This window comes from Hyperoodon ampullatus, assembly GCF_949752795.1.
Source record: "Hyperoodon ampullatus genome assembly, chromosome: 18".
Taxonomy (NCBI): Eukaryota; Metazoa; Chordata; class Mammalia; order Artiodactyla; family Ziphiidae; genus Hyperoodon; species Hyperoodon ampullatus.
The window spans coordinates 56,037,492-56,057,909 of record NC_136931.1 but is presented as its reverse complement, the minus strand read 5'-3'; the positions used below and the strand labels follow the sequence as shown (position 1 = coordinate 56,057,909).

At 57.0% G+C, this 20,418-nt stretch overlaps 1 protein-coding gene across 2 annotated transcripts; it reads right to left on the bottom strand.

The window, feature by feature from the left end:
* Positions 1–3,083: 3,083 nt before the first annotated feature.
* MED25 (mediator complex subunit 25) lies at positions 3,084–19,882 on the bottom strand (the record flags this gene model as incomplete). Of its 2 annotated transcripts, none has more annotated exons than XM_079723763.1 (18): positions 19,696–19,882; positions 19,555–19,600; positions 19,204–19,328; positions 12,720–12,818; positions 12,177–12,297; positions 11,759–11,921; positions 11,498–11,628; positions 11,171–11,258; positions 10,882–11,075; positions 10,317–10,445; positions 9,588–9,673; positions 9,452–9,509; positions 9,241–9,348; positions 6,807–6,995; positions 6,419–6,490; positions 6,069–6,287; positions 5,644–5,827; positions 3,084–3,328 (listed from the first exon to the last, which is right to left on the bottom strand). In XM_079723763.1, the coding sequence occupies exons 1-18, from the start codon at positions 19,827–19,829 to the stop codon at positions 3,084–3,086; spliced, it is 2,391 nt and encodes a 796-aa protein (XP_079579889.1). In that variant the 5' UTR covers positions 19,830–19,882. The 2 variants fall into 2 exon arrangements, with proteins under 2 accessions (XP_079579889.1, XP_079579888.1); XM_079723762.1 differs by lacking the exon at positions 3,084–3,328 and adding an exon at positions 5,059–5,191 and having other exon boundaries at positions 19,696–19,859.
* Positions 19,883–20,418: the final 536 nt, after the last annotated feature.

The following is a 20,418-nucleotide window of genomic DNA, read 5'->3' as shown; positions in this document are numbered from 1 at the left end:
TTGCCAGATCTGTTCCTGTGGAAGAATTCTCAATTCCCAGTCTTGCTTCCAGCTCTAAATGCATGGTCCAAAAGCAAATTGGTCAAAAATGAAATGTTTCCAACCGGTCACTCATCCAATTACAACCTTCATGGATGCCCTGGTGGTACTGACAAACTGGCATGCATTTTTAGAAGCAGTTTTGCCCTCTAAGAGTGCGTTTTGGCCAGTGACAACAACCATGGCTGATAGCAGCTCTCCTGAGGGGAGGGCTGTGCTGAGCCCGCCAGGTACTCCATCCTACGAGGAAGTCACTACTTGCCATGTGGGGAGACTGAGGCTCACAGAGGTGTGGGGACCTGCCCAAAGCCACACAGCTCATTGGTTCAGGAGCTGGAGGCTAAACACTGAGGTGCTAAGGTTTGCACCCTTTCTTCTACACTTCAGCAGCTTTAACAGTACCTCGTGCTCAGAGAAAAATGTTCCAGAAAGATTTGCTCTATTAGCGTTGGCCGGTTCTCAGGGGTACTTAAAAGGCTGCTGTCTACACCCCGGCTGTGAAATGTGGAGGCGAGTTCTCCATGTCTAGACCTCCACTCTCCGGGCCTGCCCGTAACCAAGGGCTTTCTCCTGCCTCACCCTGTGTATGATATGCACCCGTGATGACACTGTGACAGTCCCTTTGGTTCCTCTAATTGGGTGCTGAGGTCAAGAGGGCCTCATAGGCCCACAACGGCCAAACCAGTGACTGGAAACATTTCTTTGTCTGATCAATTTGTCCCAGATGGACTGGAGCCTGTGTTTCCCTGCAGGGCAATGTCCACCCTGGTGGGAACGGCACGTGCTGCTCCCCCCTAGTCTTCTTCCCTTTTAGTGGCTTTGGACACAGTCGATCACTCTCCTCAGAAACTCGGCTTCCAGAACACACGTGCCTGCCTGCTCCTCCTGCCCCCCAGCCCCCACCCAACCCTCACACGTGGGTCCTTCTCTGGCCTCTGTCCTTTGTCCTTGCGTCTTCTTCTTCCAGAGGTCACAAAATGGCGGCCCGGTGGCCTCGTGAGACCCACCAGCGGATTTTGTTTGGTCCTCACAGTGTTTTTTGGTTTTAATTTGAATGCAGTTAGGCGGGGCAAGCACTCCCCAAGTTCGCCACAGTCCCCATCAATCCTTGTCGTCTTACACCCGTCCGCGTCACACATTTCCATCACCTGCCTGGTCCCTGGAGCCATCTGAGTTTTCAGAAACCCCTGCTATGCACGCTGCCTGGGAAACCTCACCCGCTTTTCCCTCCTTCGACCGCCACCGGCATCTCCTGCTCCATCTCTCATCTGCGTCAGAATCGCCGAGGGAACTTGTTCCAAATGCTGACGCCCAGCCTCCCTCCCGCCCCCGGATGGATTTGCTTCGACAGTTCTAGATGGTTCTAGATGGTTCTAGGGCAGGGATCGTAAACTCAAATGCCGGCAGGAGCCAGGTGGGCCACATAAATGAGTGAACTTGCCAGGTATAAGAAAAGTCGACGGCCAGAAATATAATCAAATGGAATCTTTACTGAACTCTGGTGAATGCATGGAACATAATACAAACATGTATGATACTGGAGTTTATATTTCAAATCCAAAATTGAAAAAATACAAATTGAAAAATAGAAATATTTAATTACTAAAATTTTTTTTCTCTGTCGTAACTCTTCTGGCTCCCTGACTTGAAGCCGGGAGGCGGACAGTCATCCCTGCCGCCCCCGGATGTCAACGTCAGGCCTTGGATGTCATGGTGGGATGGGTGGTTGAGAATTCAACCTGGACTCCTGAAGCTGGGAGCGATATTTGAACTTGATTCAGTTTTGTAACGGAAAACGGCTGTTCACAAGCGTGGCCACTTCCAAACACGGAGATTCAGGACAACTACTGGAGAGTGGTGTAGGGCTGTCATCTTCCGATGGAACCCACTTAGGAACCAGCAGCTTACTGCCCTGTAGTTCGTTCAGTAACTACTATTTGCGGTCTGCATTCACACGATCGACATTAACCAGCAAAGGCAAAGTGGACAGTGTTAGTTTGTTTTCATCAAGTCTGGATGTGGGAGAGCCCTTGGGGGGATTTGGTCTTTAACCCCACGACTTGGGTGGACGTGGTCTGGGCCATGTCTTTCGTTTCTGGAAACCAACTGCAGCAACGAAACGGAGGCAGAATATTCCCTGCCAACGACTTCCCCACTTTTGCCAGGACTGGGTGAACACGATCATACATTCAAGTAGCTGTTTGTGTACGTCCTTGCGGAGAAAAGAGAGTGTTCAGAAGGGTTGGAACCTCGATCAAAAGTCTCTGACTGACCTTCTCAGGGGAACCAAGGTGTGGCTTCTGCCTCATCTGAAATGAACCAAGTGGATGGACTGCAACGGTTCAGACTGCTTCCACCCGTCCTGTGACGACCAGGTCACAGAGCTTCTATAAAACACATCGGGTCAAGTTCATCACCGGCCTGCCCGTGGTTAAGCTACACGAGCCTGTCACGGACATCGTGTCGTGTGTTCCATTGACTTTCTTAGTAAGGTCAGTGCCTGGTGATTGATGCAACGACCTGAGTCCTCGGATCAAGGCATCCCGTCGGTCCCGTGTGACACTGATCGTTTGATCACCACCACGGTCTGTAGCTGTGCTCAGGCATTTTGACCAGTCTCCGTGAAACTGCATTTCTCTCAACACACAGAAAACAGGTCACTGCCTGGTGCCGGGCCTGCCTTGGCACCGTGTCACAGATTTCTTCGGTCACATCAAGATTCTCCACACCACAAATAAATAAAGCTAACTGGGTGGTAACAGTTCATGAGCAGCGATAGAAAAGGCCACGACTGATTTGACTCGTTCAAGCAACGGGACTTGTCAGTCTTCGGATTTCTCTTCACCTCCCCACGGGACGCAGACGCCTGCTGGACTTAAAGGATGGTCCAGACAGACATGAGTTTCTGTTCGGGAGGCGTCATTTCTGCTCCCTTATAAACTCGCTGTCAGTAGGCTGGAATGCCCAGGTGACTCTTTTCACGTGATTCCGGAACCGTGCGTGGCAGCCGTGCCACTGCTCCCGTCCGCTTCCCAAAACCAGCCCTACTGACACTTGAGGCCCTTTTTCAGTTCATTGAGTATCGCGTCTCGCGTCTGCTCTGTGTACTGGTCGAAGCTCTTACTGTGCTTGGATTCATAGTGACGCCTCAGGTTGTATTCTTTCAACACAGACACGATTTTTTTGCATATTAAGCACGTAGGCATGCTCTTCACCTCCACAAAGAAATAGGCTCGCTCCCATTTCTCTCGAAACACGTGGCCCTCTCGTTCTCTCTTTCGTTTTGCCACTTTTGGTAGAGACATGGGTACAAGAAAGATTTCACTGTCTCCGAACACTACCACAGGAACAACAACAGTGCAAGCCCCGTGCCAAAGGCAACAGCCTCCTGCCTTGTGGTAGGGGAGTCAAGAGGGAGTGGTGGGGACTGTGGCGAACCAGAGAGCACACGCCCCACTGAAAGGGGCAGCTCCAGCCCGTTGTTTGCTAGGCAGAAGGGCGGGCCCAGGGGTGCCAGATCTTCTGACTTGTCAAGAGAAGCCAAGACTGCAGATTTTGTGTGTGTGTGTGTGTGTGTGTGTGCGCGTGTGTGTGAATCATCCTGATTTTTACAACTAACTTGTTAGGGAAAAAAATGCCACATATGCTAACACAGGGAAGGCCAAACAAAACTCATCTGTAGAGTGGCCCACGGGCCACCAGATTGCAACCTCTCTCCTGGGACGGGGCCCAGGAATCTGATGTTAACCGGTGTCTCAAACAATGCGGATGCTGGTGGTCCAGCTGTGGACCACGCTCTGAGCAACACTGCTCTAGGGTCTGACAACAGACAACTAATTTTCTGCCCCCGGGCCAGAGCACCCCTGTGTGCCAGCCACGTGTCTGTACCCAGCCGTCCCCTGGACGTCTCTGTAAGGACGACCTGAGGCCCCTTGCCTCATAACATCCCAAACCTGTACATCCTCCTTACGTTCCTGCCGGGTTTCCCATCACCAGGATGGCTCCACTGTCCACCCTGTCCAAAGCCCTGGAAGGTAGGTCTCTGCCTGGGACCTGGAGCCTGCCCTCTCCACATGAGACCTCATCCATTCTGGTGTCTTCAACCACCAAACATACTGTTGCTAAGGACACACATCCTGAGCTCCCAACACAGCCTTGGTCACTTGGATGTCCCTGGACCATCAGCACTCACTACTGGCTCCTTCTCCCAGCTCCCTGCCTCAGGGAGGCCCACTGCCTACCACACAACCAGGCCAGGTCCTGGGCACCGCCCTCAACCCCACCCGTACACCCCCAGCTTTCTTTGCACAGCACACTAGTCTCTAGCCTCACCCCTCCCGCCCCCCGACTCGGCCCAGCCCCTCCTCTGGCCTCTCCTCTCCCCAGGGAAATTGCCCCAGACCCCTACCTGCCTTCCGTCCTGCCCCATCACATCCCATAGCCCAGAGGGGGCTTTCTGAGAGCCAGCCGACCCAGGCCTGGCCCCTGCTCGTGGCCTCCTGCAGCTCTTCTGCATCCCCTGGACAAGCCTCCAGCTGCGTGGTTTGGAATCTGAGCCCCGTCCCCGCCTGGCGCTTGCCCACCTCTCTAGGCCCCCCTCCCTTATGCTCGTGCTTCAGAAGCATGGACTCGCTCCTCTGACCACCCCAAGCTTCCTCCTGCCCCCACACGTTCATTTCTGTGGTCTCCGCACCTAGACCGCCAGTGCCTGCCTTCCCAGCCTCCCTGACTCCTGCTTCTCACAAATGCTGCCAAGCCCAGCTGGTTCAGAGGCCTCCTCCGGGCCCACCTGGCACCCTCTCTAGCTCCACGAGTGCACGTGGTCCAGTGGGCCCTGCCTGCTGCCTCCACATCTCCCTAGAGCCAGGCTGCACCAGACTGCCTGACTCGCCGCCAAGGCCCTGGCCTCACCAGCCCGGGGCCTCAGGGACGTCTGTTGAAGCGAGAACAAGGACAGAGGTGTCTCCTCCCGTCTCCTCCTGCCCAGTCCTGGGGGATGTCAGTGACGGGAGCCGGGGCGTGTGTTAAAAGGAACTTTATTGGGTGTCGGGGGTTCAGATGAGGTCCATGAGGATGTCGTCCTCCATGACGCTGGGCTGCAGGCCCGGCTGGGGGACCGGGCCCCGGGGACCCCCGCTGAGCAGCATCTGACCTGGGGGGCAGTGGGGAAGGGACTGCATCTCCCAGTAGTCCCTAGGGCCCTGGAGGGCCCTGGGCCTGCTTCCTCCCTCCTCCTCTGGGAGCCCAAGGCACTGAGTGGTCTAGGAAGCCCTGGGGGGACCCACAGAGGCGCCTTCTGACGCCATGTGACCACAGACAGTCTGTTTCCCGTTAAGCCTTTGGGAGCCCATCCCCCAACATACCTCTCTGGCCCTAAGACTGCGTTTCCCAGCAACCCCAGGAAGACAAGCAGGAGGGGAATAGTGGGGAGACCTCCTGCCTCCTTGGTCCCCCAGGAGCCCTTAGAGCCCCAAGAGCCACGGGGGACCCGCTATTCTTCACTCCCAGAACTTTACTTCCCAGAAGTCATTGGTCTTGGGGCTCCGGTCCAGGGGCTGTTGGGATACTCAGTCCAGGACCCTGGCCTCCCCCGAACCCCCTTACCTGGCAGTGGAGCCCTCGGGGCAAGCTGTGCAGACCAAGACTGGGCCGGTGGCGGCGGGTGCAGGAGCGGGGGCCCCAGCTGGGGCTGCCCCAGGCCCTGGTGCGGTGGGGGCAGCAGTGCAGGGGCCCCTGGTGGCTGGAGGTGGTGGAGGGAGGCCTGAGGCGGGGGCACCCCAGTCTGGGGCTGGGAGAACAAGGAAAACAGCTCAGAGGGCCGTGGTGGGGAGCCCCCACCTCCCCCAGCCCCTCAGGTAGCTTCCAAGGAATCTTAGCAGAAGCCCACGTAAGACACGTGGGGAGGAGCCAGGCGGGCCGCCAGTCACACCCTCCGATCAAACCAACCTCCCGCCTCCAAGATGAGAGGAATCAAACTGTCAAGGCCCAGGACCCACAACTCCCATCTGCCCCCCACCCCCAAATCTCACCGGTGGTGGGTTGAGGAGGAGGCTCCGCAGTTGGGGGTTGGCCCCGGGGTTCTGGGGCCGAAGTATGGGTCCGGGAGGGGGCGGGCCGGGGGCCGCTCCGGGAGGGCCTTGTGGGGCGCCCGGGGGTGCCTGGGCAGCACCCTGGGGCTGCGGCTGCCCCGTGGCCGTAGAGGCCCCCACGGTACCCTGCGGCTGGGGCTGCGGTGGGCGGAGCTGGAGCTGATGGGAAGAGACGGGGGTGAGGGCAGAGCCCCCAGACACCTTGACCTCTGCAGTGGGGTCAGAATGAATCACAGCCCGCTCTGGGGCCTCCCCAACCCGGGCCCTGACCCCACTGGCCCTATCCTCACCAGGTTCTGCGAGGGCCTTGCCTGGTCTTCCAGAATGGGGCCCAGCCCCGGGGGTGCCTGCTGTGCCCCCATCTGTGTGGGGAGAGAGGGAGCAGATCAGTGGCTAGCGGGGTGTCCCCATGTCGGGAAGGGTCTGTGCCCTGAGAGGGAACCTGTCAGGAGCTGAGGACCTTTTCTGCGGTGGGTGGGCGGGTTTGGGAGGTAAACCTTAAGTTCCCAGGTCCCCAAGAGGGGGCTGTGTCTTGGAGATTCGACAAGAACACTAAAAAAGGAGAGAAACGGTGCATGGCAACATGGGGATGGGGCTGAACTTGGCAGGAGTAAGCGTCCAGCGCTCTAGCCCCAGGAGGGCGCTGTGGGGTCAGGCCAGGAGCTCTGGGGCGCTCACCCCGCGCTGCTGCTCCAGCTTCTGCTGCTGGACCTGCTTGTGGTTGGTGATGACCTGCCGGATGCCGTTGACGAAGCCGCTCTGGTCGTAGGGGATGAGGCCCATGAAGATCTTCTTCTTGGACGAGTACAGGAGCATGAGCACGCGCACCTCGCAGGGGGCCGTGTGCGGGAAGTGCACGCAGCCCGCCTGTGGGAGAGGATCGGAGCTGGTCACACCCCGGAGGAGGAGGCCTCCCACCCCTCCAGGTTTCAGATGGTTCTAGAGGCCCCACAGGCCGGGAGTGGCAAGCTTTCTGCTTTGAAAGGTTGAGGAGACTCAGGTGTGGCCTGAGGCTGCTCCAGAGAGCTGGGTGCCCACAGGAACAGGGCGAGGCTGGGCACCTGTTCACTTGGGCACTTGCTGACCACCGGGCAGGAGAGCAGAGAGGAAGTCCCCCCAACTGTGCCACACCACGGGAGGCTGCCCTCCTCAAAGCCCCACTGGAAGGGCTCACGGCTGAGAGGGAGGGGCTTCAACACAGAGCTGACACTGGAACCATGTGATCAATGGTGGTGGCGGATACATGACTGACTGGGAATCCAAGAGGCCCTTGGGGGTGCCACACCCTCTGGGCCTCAGTACCTGCAGTGAGAACCTCGGGTGGCAGCACTAACGTCACAAGGGATGTGACTCTGGGATGTGCAGATACACATCAGGCATCCTGCCCATGGCTGGACACACAGGAAGTACCCGGGAAACATTAGCGAATGTCAGGTGAGGCCGTAATACGCAGGGTGTTCAGGAGGTGGGCTCTTGGGGAAGGAGGGGCTGATAAGACTGAGGTCCCCCCTGTAGAACCTTGGCCAATTAAGCCTTGCTTTCTCATGCGAGGCAGAACCTGCTAATTGCCTACCATCTGCCCTTCTCCCCTGGGCAGAGAACCCTGATTCCGTTTGGGAAGCAACATGTTTGGGTCCCAGGGCACTCATGGGTGCCTGTTCCCCGATGCTCTCCTCTGCAGCCAGGGGTGGCCCAGCGGCCTGGGTCTGGCCCAAGACGTGAAGGGAAGCCTGCCTGAGAGCGTGGGAAAGTGCTTTCCTAAAGAAAGGGAAATACACAGCTGATGCCACGCCTCCTTCTTGCCTTCCTACGTCAAGTCAGACAAGAGTCCTCGAGCTTCGAAAGCCATCTTACCACCACGAGAGAGAAGCCAAGAGAACACCCCAGAGATCCTGGCCCTGACGTCACGGGGCTACATAACTAACCCCGAGAGCTGCTCACCTCTGGATGTCCTGTTACGTGTCACAAATGAATGCCTGCTTGTACGATGCTCGCTTTGGGGACATCCCTCTCAGAACCCAGCCGCCATGCTGTGAAGACGCCCAAGCCACACGGGGAGGCCACATGCGGGCATCCGGATGGCCACGCCCAGCTGAACCCCACTGACACCACCACGTGAGTGGGCCAAATTGCACCTCCAGCCCAGGTGAGCTTTCACATGACCACAGTCTCAGCCGCCACCTGACGGTAACCCCCACAAGAGTCCCCAGGCAAGACGAGCCCAACTGAGCCCAGCTGACGCACACAGGACTAGGAGAAAGAGTAAACTGCTGTTGTAAGCCTCCGCCCCAATCATCTATCTGCTCTAAAAACTTTGCTGGGTGGGTGTACTGCTATTTGCAGTGGAAGGGATTCCCAACTCTCAGGATCACCTTCTTTGTAGAACTTTCCTGAGGATTCCATGGCGTAACCCGCGAAAAGTCCCCTCTCCTAGAAAAGTGCCAGGCCCACAGGATGTACTCAACTGGTTCCGCTCTATTTAGAGAGCCTCCCTCAGTGTTATGAGTTGAACTGTATCCTCTAAAAAGACATGCTGAAGTTCCAAACCCCAGCACCTGTCAATGTGACCTTATTTGGAAACAGGGTGTTTGCAGATGTAACAAGTTAGGATGAGATCATTAAAGCAGACCCCAATCCAAATGACTGGTGTCCTCATAAGACGACAGAGACACACACACAGGGAAGAAACACACAGAGGGAAGACAGCCATGTGACAACGGAAACAGAGACTGGAGTTTTGCAGCCTAAAGCCGACCCCGCCGGAGGCTACCAGCTGTAGGAGGCAAGGAAGGCTCTTCCCCTAGAGGCTTCAGAGAGCGCGGCCCTGCTGACACCCTGACTTCATTCAGACGCCTCTTTTCCGGAAGTGCGGGAGGATACACTTCTGTTGTTCCTGGCCCCAGGAAGCCAACCCAGCAAACCCCCGTCAGAGCCACGGGTTTTAACATGGAACGGACCTCAATCTGGTGCATGTTGTAATTATAAAAAAAAAAAAAAAGCTAAGGCTGAGGAACGCGAGGTCACAAAGGCAGCCCCACCATCAAAACTGGCTCCCTTGGGCCCAGGACGATGGGGAGTGGACACCTGCCCCCCACCCGCCCACCCCACTCACAAAGCCGTTGCCCATGATGCGGTAGAGGCCTTTGAGGGAGTCCAGGTCCTTGTTGGTGAAGTGGAACTGGACCATCCTTGAGTTCCGGAACAAAGGGCCCAGGGTGGTCTGCGGGAGACACTGACGTCAGCCGGCGAGCGGAGCAGGGACGTGAGGCGGCGGGGGGACAGAGGCGGGAGGGGGTGGGCGGCTGTCCTCTCCCACCACTCACCAGCAGCTGCTGTGGGATGAGCTGCATGATCAGCTTCTGGGGCCACTGCTCTGTTTTCCTGGGGCAACAACAGGAGGGGTGTCAGGAAGATGCACACCCCAGCTCACTGCCCACCCCACCCCCAGCAGGCACCTACAGGTTCTCGCCGTGATTCACGTAGACCTGACAAGGCAGTGACCGAGTCAGCTTGGTGTTGGTGTCCACGGAGGCAGGTTTGGGCTTCTGAGGGGAAGAAGAGCATGGCACGGTGAGAAAGGCCCCGAGCCTCCATCCCCTTGGCCTCTCCTGCCCTACCCTGGGAGCCCCAAAGCTCAGGACCCCCACCCCAGTTTAAGTCCCACGAGCCCTGGGCCCCTCCGCCAGACCATCAACCCCACAATCCTCTAGCCTTCAAATTCCACAAACGCTGGGGCTCCTCCTCTTGCCCCCGAATCCCACAGCCCTCTGTCCCCTAGATGCCACCATCCCCTGGATCCGCCCTGGACCGAGAATCCAAGACCTCTCTCTCTCTCTGTTTTTTTTTTTTTTTGCGGTACGCGGGCCTCTCACTGTTGTGGCCTCTCCCGTTGCGGAGCACAGGCTCCGGACGCGCAGGCTCAGCGGCCATGGCTCATGGGCCCAGCCGCTCCGCGGCATGTGGGATCTTCCCGGACCGGGGCACGAACCCGTGTCTCCTGCATCAGCAGGCGGACTCTCAACCACTGCGCCACCAGGGAAGCCCCCAAGACCTCTCTTAATCCTGAATTCCGGGCTATAAATCCCACGTGTCCTTGGGACTATCCTCAGGACCACAAGTCCCACGACCCCATGGGGGCTCCGGCCTAACCCTGCACCCCACCAGGCCTGGCCCTATGGACCCACTCACCTCCTGCCACTCGAGGACCCCGCTCCAGGCCAGGAGTTTGTTGGAGACTGACTGCTGCCCGCCGAGGGCCGGGGCCCCGAGCTGGGCCGGAGAAGGGCCATTCACCCCGCCTGGGGCCACGGTGCCCGCCTGACAGAGGGGAGGAAGGAGAGCCACGGGGCAGGGTCAGACCATCTTCTGGGAGGGAGTGTCCTGAGAGAGGGACAAACCAACAAGCGGAACGGGACGGAGGCCCCCTCCTCTGCACCCCCCAGGCCCAGAACACCACGGGGCCGAGCCTGGGACCATAAATGCTCTGACCCTGTAGGATTCGAAGACTCTCAAGCCCCTGATGTCCTGCGCTCCCAGGATTCCTCGGGCTCCTCAGAACAGCCTTCACCCACCCGGAACCACAAACTCCATGATCCTGCCCCCGGACCCGCTAGTCTCGGTGTTGCCTATAGCACAAGCTCCATGAGCCCCTGAGGACCCCGAACAACAAGGCCCACGTGCCCCTGGGCCCTCCTCGGAAAGGCCAACTGCTCCTCCCCTGCACTGTGTTAGCAGCCAGAAGGCAGGTACCTACCATGGATGGTGCCCCTGGCTGTGCAGGGGGTGCCAGGCCCGGGCCAGGGGCCACAGTGGAGACCAGGCTGGGCTGGGAAGCAGGAGGTGGCTTGGGGGCGCCGGGGGGCCCTGGGGGCAGCGGGGGAGCCTGGGCCTGGCTGTAGGGGGGACCCACTCCTGGAGCGGCTTGCTGAAGGGGGTTGATGGGCGAGACTGCGGGAGAGACCAAGGGAAGCGGTGGGGGCAGGCGTGTGGAGAGTGGCCCGGCTGCCGCCCCCCGCCCTGCCACATCCCCGCCCAGGACTCACAGCGAGGGCCCAGCCCGGCCTTCTGGCTCTTGGCGGCCTCCACTGCGTTCTGGGCAGCAACCTGGGCTGCACTCAGGTTCCCAGGGACCTGGCAGTAGAGGGGAAGGGCTGGTGAGGACCACCCTCCCCAGCCCCAATATCGCAGGAGCTCGTGACTCCCATCACCCCACAGGGACGTGAGTCCCCAGCCCTAAAAGTTCTACCCTCCAGGTGTCTCAAGGGAGACGCCCATCACCCCCAAGGCCCAACATCCAGCTAGGTCTCTCCCAAGGGGCCAGGGCTCCCGCAAGGCCCCAGGGCGTGTCCCTTCCCTGGTGATGTTCGCACCTGGTACTGCTGGGGGACAGGGGGCAGAGGCTGCTGGGGGGCTGCTGAGAGCGTGGCCCCCGAGGGTGGTGCTGGAGGCAGGGGCACAGGCTGCTTTGGCTGCAGGGGGCCGGGGGCTGAGCCACCTCCGACTGAGAGCCAAGGATGGACGATCGAGCCCCACGAGAAGGGGATTGAGAGACGGGAAGAAAATCCAAGTCAGAAGAAGCCAGGGAGGACGCCCCTCCCACCCCCATCCCCCCAGCAGCACCTGGGCCTCACCTGGCAGCACAAGCCCCCGCACCAGCACCATGTGCCGTGGGTCCTGGCTCACGTCTGCTGGCGGCTGCAGCGGCTCCAGCATGGCCGGGGGAGCTGCCTTCTCGAACAGAAGCCGCAAGGCAGGCAGCTTCCGGGGAGACACGATGGAGAAGTAGATTCCTCGCTACAGGAGAGGGGACAAGCAGTCAGGACAAAGCCACCAGGCCAAGCCCTGGCTGTCACACCTGCTGGGCCCTAAAACCAAATCCCATCAGGCTTTGGGACAGGAGACCCCAAGACCTGTATTAGCTGCCCCAGAGAATTCTGGGTTATAGTTCCTCCAACAGGAGGCAGCAGAGCTGGCCACGGAGTCTGTGACGATCCTGTGACCCAGGACGGCAGGCCCCAGCCCTCCTCCCTCAGACCCAGGAGTCCTCACCTCCCCAATCTTCTGCACGAGAGTCTCCGTCGTGCACCCAGAGTACGTGGTGCTCTCAACAGCAGGCAGCAGGTACGGGGGCGAGTTACAGATAAGGAGGCAGACGCGGTGCGTCTGGCCGCTGCCGAGGACAAGGAAAGATGTGGAGCGCGTGGCAACAGGGGCCCTGAGGAAAGACCCAGAGCCGGCACCGGCAGAGGTGCAAGTCCTCCGCCCCACGGGAAGTCAGGAGTCAGGCCCCTATTTCACGGCTGAGAACACTGAGGCCCGGAAGAGGCTCCTGACTCACTCTAAGATACCGGGCGAGCAGGGCAGGCAGGAAGCAGACCCAGGGCCGGCTCCCCTTTGATGAGGACACCGAGACTGGGCACGGGCCAGGTGTCCTCAGCAGAACACCGCCTGGACACCGCCTGCTTCCTGGCCCCAAGTGTCGGGCACGCAGAGCCCACCCACCTCCCCACAGTGCGGCTGGGGGCGGAGCCCCACGACAGGCAAGGCCGGCTGCGTGCGCACGGTGGCCAGAGGCCGACGCGGGCCACTCACATCTGCTCCCGCATCTTCCTGAAGTCGTCGAACAGCTGCAGGGCTGTGCTGAGGCCTTCTGCAATGAGGCTGCAGCTCTCGCCACCCCCGCCCATGAACCTGCAGGGGGCCAGGCGGTCGGTCAGCCCCCGGGGGGCCCTGCGGCTCCAGCCCCCAGCCCCTGGGCCACCCTGGAAGGGCCCGAACCTGTGCCATCCCTCTTCGTAGACTGGGCACCTTGGGACAGGGACACTGCAGAGTCTCCTGCTCTATCCCCAGTGCCGGCACAAGGACAGGGGACATTTGTCATCTCCTGCAAGGCAGTCCCTCTGGCGAGAGGCCCCATCAGAAGATGGAACAGAGAAAGGGCCCAGGACTCTAAGCCCAGGATCCTGTGCTGTGTCCCAGTCCCTGTGCACCTTGCCCTCTCTGGGCCATCTGCCCTGGCCTCACCCCAGCTTCCCAGCCTGGTGCAGGGGCCTCCTCTGTCTTCCCAGTGTTATGGGTTGAACTGGGTCCCCCAAAACAGGTATGCTGAAGTCCTAGCCCTCCACCACACCTTAGGATGTGACCTGATTTGGAAACAGAGTCTTTACAGAGGTAAACAGGCTACAATGAGGCCCTTAGGGTGGCCTTAATCCAATATGACCGGTGTCCTTATAAGAAGGGGGACTTTGGACACAGAGACAGACACACTCAGAGGAAAAGCGATGTGGATGTGACGAGACACAGGGAGAACGCCACGTGGAGATCAGAATGACACTGCCACAGGGCAAGGAATGTCTGGGGCGACCAGAAGCTGGAAGAGGCAAGGAAGGAAAGGAACCCTCCCCTAAAGCTCCAGAGGGAGCACGGCCCTGCCCCCCCATCTCAGACTCCTGGACCCAGAACTGCGAGACAATACTTTCTGTTGCTGTAAGCCAACCTGTTTCTTGTACTGTTGCAGCAGCCCCACGAAACTACTACACACAGATCTGGGTTTCTCCCCCAGCTGATCTACAGAGGGGTCACCAGCGTCCGTCCCCGTGAGGCCTGTGGCAGGCCTCTGCTAGACTGCAGCTGTTATCACCATGATTCTTTGGGTCACGTGGTCGCAAGGCTGACCCTTTGCCGCAGGGGACATCTGTGCAGACTGGGCCCCACTCTGGGATCCCTAAGGGCCCTGTTGCTCTGAACCATGGCCCCTGTGTCTGTGTCGGCACCTGTCTCCCCGACAAGGCAGGGACGGGGTCTGTGACCTCCCTTGTCGCCAGCCTCACCAATCCCACCCCGCCAAGCCTGGCACAAGGGAGGCCTTGGGAACTGTGTGTTACATAAACAAATGGCTTCAAATCCAACCCTGGCCATCAAGGCCAGAATAGAGCCAAGCCCTCAGCTGGGCATCTGGGGCCCTGCCCACCTTCCACTCCACCCTCTCTGGGTGCAAGTCCTCCAGAGCTTCTTGGGTGTCCCTGGACTCCGTGATCAGCCACGCGCCCAGGCATCTGCCTGTGCTGTCCGCCCCAAGACCATGTACCGCTGCCCCTTCTGGCACAGGTGGAAACCCTGCTTACCTAACCAGACACCCAGCCCAGTGTCATCCTCCTCCAGGAAGGCTTCCTCACCTGCCCCCTGATCTCAGGGCCCACCCTTGATCACATCACGTGTCCCCCAATACCGCGAATGTCAAGCTTCCTTCCACAGCCCACCTCCCCTCCAGATGGTGCAGCCCTCAGTGAGGGAGACCCAGTGGTCTGAGCCAGCTCTAAAAGTACACACAGAGTCCTGGGAAATGCCTGCTGAGTAAGTGAGCCACCGAAGCATGACCCCTCTGTGCCCTACCTGAATGCTTTCCCGGTGTAGACTTCTGCCCTCTGCTCCCACTCTCAGGGTGCTCAGGCCACACCACTGTTCCTCCCCATGACCCACTCCCCAGCCCTCCTCTTCCTCACCACCGAGACTCCGGTTTGCACAGGAATTTGAATGGCACAGAGTTGGGGGAGACCCCGATAAATGAACCAACTCTGGACCCACCCTACTGCCAGCTTCCTGTGCTGGAAGAAATCAAGGCATCTTCATGGCTGGGGCTAAGGAGACGGGGTGAGGGGGCAAGGGGAGAGGCAGGAAGCAACTGCTCCAAGCATTCGGGGTCTCCTTTCAGGGTGATGAAAATGGTCCACAACTAAAGAGAGAAGCCGGTTGCACAACACTTTGAATGTACTAAACACCACTGAATTGTTCACTTTAAAATGACTGCGTGTTGGACTTCCCTGGTGGCGCAGTGGTTAAGCATCCGCCTGCCAATGCAGGGGACGTGGCTTCGAGCCCTGGTCCGGGAAGATCCCACAGGCCGCGAAGCAACTAAGCCCGTGCGCCACAAATACTGAGCCTGCGCTCTAGAGCCCGCGAGCCCCAACTACTGAAGCCCGTGTGCCACAACTACTGAAGCCCACGCGCCTAGAGCCCGTGCTCCACAACAAGAGAAGCCACCGCAGTGAGAATCCTGCGCACCGCAACGAAGAGTAGCCCCCGCTCGCCGCAACTAGAGAAAGCCCGCGCGCAGCAATGAAGACCCAATGCAGCGAAAAATAAATAAATATTAAAAAGTAAATAAAATGACTGTGTGTTATGTGAATTTCACCTCAATTTCTAAAAACTGATTTATGAGGGAAAGTGCCATTGACCACTTTGAGATCCCAAAGCTGGCTTTTCTTCTTATTGAACAGTAAGCATAAGCCATCTTTTACCAGCTCAGAGAGAGACACATAACAAATATTTTGTCCAAGAAATGAGAAAAACGGGCAGTGGGAGAGGGAATTCCCTGGCGGTCCAGTGGTTAGGACCCCACGCTCTCAACTGCCGAGGGCCCAGGTTCCATCCCTGGTTGGGGAACTAAGATCCCACAAGCTGTGTGGCGCGAACAAAAACAAAAAAAACAAAAAAAACAATGGGGAATGGGAGAAAGCATGACCAGTTGCAAAATACGTTTTAAATATCACAAAGTTTCAAATAAACCCCTCAAGTAATAAACATAAGTAGAAATGAAACGATTCCTCATCCTCATGCCTCTGCCCCCACTTGTTCCGCCCGATGTCACACCACTGAGTCCTCACCACCCACTTTCATGGGCTAACAGGCCCCGGGAGCCCCCCAGAGGGACTGAAGGAACACGAACAGCCAGCTCTGACCAGGGACTTCCTACTGCCAGACCCCTGCCCAGCCCAGCACCCCGGGGAAACACTGGCTCCAAGAGGGCGAGGACTTTGCCTGCCTCACACCCCGACTCCTCGGTGCCTGGAACAATTTGCCCCACAAACATCTGTTGAATGAATGAAGGCACAGATGAATGAATGCATGCACAAACGCACTGTCACAACGCTATGGGGAAGACACTTGGGCTATTTTCCTTCTATCCTAGCCTTTTTTTTTTTAATCCTTTTTTTATTATTATTAATTTATTTATTGGCTGCAATCGGTCTTCGTTGCTGTACGCGGGCTTTCTCTAGTTGTGGCGAGCAGGGGCTACTCTTTGCTGCGGTGCGCGGGCTTCTCGTTGCAGCGGCTCCTCTTGTCGTGGAGCACAGGCTCTAGGCACGCAGGCTTCAGTAGTTGTGGCACAAGGGCTCAGTAGTTGTGGCGCATGGGCTTAGTTGCTCCGCTCCATGTGGGATCTTCCCGGACCAGGCCTTGAACCCATGTCCCCTGCATTGGCAGGCGGATTCTTAACCACCGAGCCACTAAGGAAGTCCCTACCCTAGCCTTTCTGATGCTGGGTCACTAGCTGTAGGGGGGAGGGGAAACCGCCCCTCTTGTCAGAAAGGAAAATGTAACATCAGAAATGAACCTCTCCAAAGCAAGGACGTTTCAAAAATCACACTGCCTGCTTTGTTCCATAAGTGATGGATGTTCCAGGAAAAGATAAGATTTCTCCAAGCGTGAACAAAACTTGCTAACTTTCTTCGTGATCTCTGTTACAGACGGGCCCTGAATGCCACAGAAACTGAATTTAGATAGTTACATAGGACTTGATAAAACAGTGACGACTGTGAATATTAAATAATGGCTTAAAATGTTTATCAGCTGATTGGGAGGATTCTGGTGAGCATACAGCACACAAAGCTTTTTTATTTGGTTATAGGTGCAGTGTATTCTAGGTTGGTTAAAGGGGAGGGTGAATATGGAATGAAAGTATTCAGAAAGCATTTCCCTCTTATCTTCCCAGTGCCCTTAACATTTTTAAAGAAGGGGGTTTAACTGCTTTTCCTGACAGCCACCAGAAGGTTTGGTTTCCTGGTGATTATCTTCCCCACAGCTTTCACTTGTTCATTTATTCAGCAAAGGTCTCCTAAGGCCTCTTGGGTCCCAGGCCCCAGCTGGAAGCAAACAGCAGGAGAAACACCCAAGTCCTGGACATTCACAGTCCAGAGGTGTGAAGCTGTGACAGGGAAACACCTGGGAGCAATGGGGACAGAGGAGAGAGCAACTGGCTGCTTGCCAGAATCAGGGAAAGGACATTTCAGTCGGGTCTTGATGTTTATATAGGAGTTTACCAGGGGGAACCAGAGTATGAAGTGCATTCTGGGCATTCATTCATTTACTCACTTGTTCAACAAAGTTTTCCTTAGGCCTCCTTTGTGCCAGGCCCTGTGCTGGGCGCTAGAGACTTGAGGGACATCAGACTTGGACTTGGGCCTCAAGGAGCCCCCATTCAACATTATTCAAGTCTTACCACAATCTAGTCCAGAGGTTCTTAAACGGGGTGGATTCTGCCCCCAAGGAGATATCTGACAACGTCTGGAGACATTTTTGTTCGTCAGACTGGGGGAGGGAAGTAGCCACTGGCATCTGGGGGGGGTAGGGGCTGGAGATGCTACTGAACACCTTTCAATGCACAGTACGGCCCCCCAATAACGAAGAATCATTTGGCCCAAAGGGTCAACAGTGCTGACGCTGAGAAACCCTGCTCTACCCTGACCATGAATTCTGTAGACCATGAGGGGGAAACTTAAGAGTCAACTTTGCAGTGAACATGCAGCACCCAGTCCAGCGCATACAGCCTGGAACAAAGCAGGTGTTCAACAAACATTTGCTGCAGGGACGTACAAAGGTAACAGCGAACTGGTGTTATTTAATGAACTCTGACCAGACCCTGAGCTGAACACAGTATGAAAATCAGGTCCTGTGATCCTCCCAAGAATGCTGAGACATGGACGACCACTATCCATCTGCAGTCCAAGAAACTGAAACACGAAACAACAGCAAAAGCTTAGGTAGCACTTAATACTTGTCAGGCACTCTTTTAAAGAGTCATCAACTCGTTTAATTCACGAAGTATCCCTACAAAGTCACGGTAACCATGTCTCGAATGTTCCTCATCTCCTAGTATCCACGCCCCCTCAAACACTGGACAGGACTGACTTGTGTAGTAAACAGAATGTGACAGAAGTGATGGTGTGTGACTTCCAAGATTTGATCATAAAAAGCTCTGTGGTTTCCTCTTTGCTCTTTCTGTTGGATTGCTCAGGCTGAGGAAAGCCAGCTGTTGGAGGACACTCAAGCAGCCCCACGGAGACACCTTGAGGCTAACATCTGGCAAGGAATCGAGGCCTCTAGCCAATAGCCATAGGGTGAGCCACCCTGTAAATGGATCCTCCGGTCGCAATCAAACTGTTGGATGACTGCAGCCCAAAGTCATGGTGACTGCAATCCCACAAGAGATCCTGAGCTAGAACAACCCGTCGAAGCCACCCTTGAATTCCTTACTTACAGAAACCACATGAGATAATAAATGTCTGTTGTCTTAGGCAGGTTAAGTTGTTTTTTTTTTTTTTTTTTTTTTTGGCCGTGCCTCCAGGCATGTGGGATCTTAGTTCCCAACCAGACATCAACCTGTGCCCCCTGCAGGGGCAGTGTGGAGTCCCAACCACTGGACCGCCAAGGAAGTCCCAAGCTGCTAAGTTTTAATCTGTTACCCAATAGTGAATAAGTAACACGATAACTATAAAGACTACTAACCTTCCCGTTTTAGAGACAAATTATATGAGACACAGGGGACAGAGAGTTCTCTTGTGGTGGAGCCATGCTGTGGCCCCAGTCTGTCTGCACCTGCAAGAGCCTGCAATGTGAACTATCACAATTCACTCCAAAGCACAGAGGCCTAGCTTATCTGGGCCTAGCCCCACCCCTCTTGCACTCAGGCTTCAATGCCTCCATCTGAAAATGGAGAACTAGAGTAGAAATGAGAAGCAACAGGCTGAAAAGGGAGGAATCACACGTGGGTGCTGGAGTTCCACAGGCCTCCTTGACTGGGAAGTTCTTTCTACTTCCGAGCCAGACAGCAACATCAGCTAAGCACACAGAACCGACCACAGAAGTGACGTAGGGATAAAACCACAATCCCCATCCCAGTCCTTTTCAGCCAACTAATGTGAGGGGATGGATCCTGCAGCTCAAATCCAAGCCACCATTCCTCCGCGGTCCGTCACAGGGTCCCCCAACCCTTCCCAAAGCCCAGAAAAGAGCTCACTTAATGCCATCGAGCCAGGTGACAAACTCATAGGCGCTGCTGGTGGGAGCGTGACATTGTACGTAGGACTCTGGGGCGCAGTCCACCGTGTTGAACACCACGAGGCTGTACTGGGTCCCCCCATACTGGAAGGGGAGGACAAAAACATTCTTCATCTGGGACCCCCAGCTCCCTTTTCCCTCAGGGGAGTTGGGGCTCCCAGCTCCCCGTCCCTTAGACCCAGGAGTCCAAACCCCAGCCCCTCCCACCTCAGACCCAGGAGTCCAGGTCCCCGCCCCCTCCGCTCTCAGACCCAGGAGCCCGGATTCCCAGCTTCCCTCTTCCCTCAAACTCAAGAGTCCCAAGACTCACGTCTCCCCCGAAGTCCGTCTCGGCAGGAGGACCACCATTAAAATACCTGTGAAGGTCGGAGGTGAAAGGTCGGGGTGAGGCAAGAGACTGTGGAAAACTAAAGTCGGAGGGCGGGGTTGGAGTCGCGGAAACGGCACTCACTCGATGGCCGGGAGCAGGTAGTGCTTGCGGAGCCCCTCGAAGTAGGGCCCCAGGTTGGCCGTGCCCTCAATTACAAACACCACGTCAGCTACGAGGCCCCCGGCGCGGGCCGGGCCCTCCGACCCGGGGACCATGCCCCGCGCCGCAGCCGCCACCGCCGCCGTAGCCGCCACCGCCGCCGTAGCCAGTGCGGGATGAGCGGAAGTGCGCCTGCGCTGCGCGCGCACCCTCGCCGGACGGCCTTGCGTCGCTGTTGACGCTCTAGCGGCCATGTTTGTGCGGGGCACCCAGGGCTGGTGGGTTTATCTCCATCCTCCTTCGCACCCAGTGTGTGCAAGACTCAAAAAGGACCTAGCGAACCCCTTCGGGGTCCTGATGTGGGAGACTGAATTATTGGCAGAACTGTCGAGAGCGAAATATATTGAAAGCGGTGCGTCAGCCGCCATTTTTGAGCGGGGCGACCATTCCGACACTAGTTTCAATGGGAGACCTGGTTGCCGTGCAACGCGCACGCTGCCCTTGTTTTCTAAAAGAGAGATTAGGTTTCTAGTTAAGTTCTTTCTGGCTTGGGGGATGGGGGGGTCGTGTGAAGGGTCCAATCACAGCATCCGAAACGGGGTTACTAGGCAACGCTTTAAGGTTGCAATCAACTCTGAAGGGAGTGCAGCTGTTTTTCCCACCCCGAAAAGAAGCCGAACTCCAACCCACGTGGAGGTTGCTAAG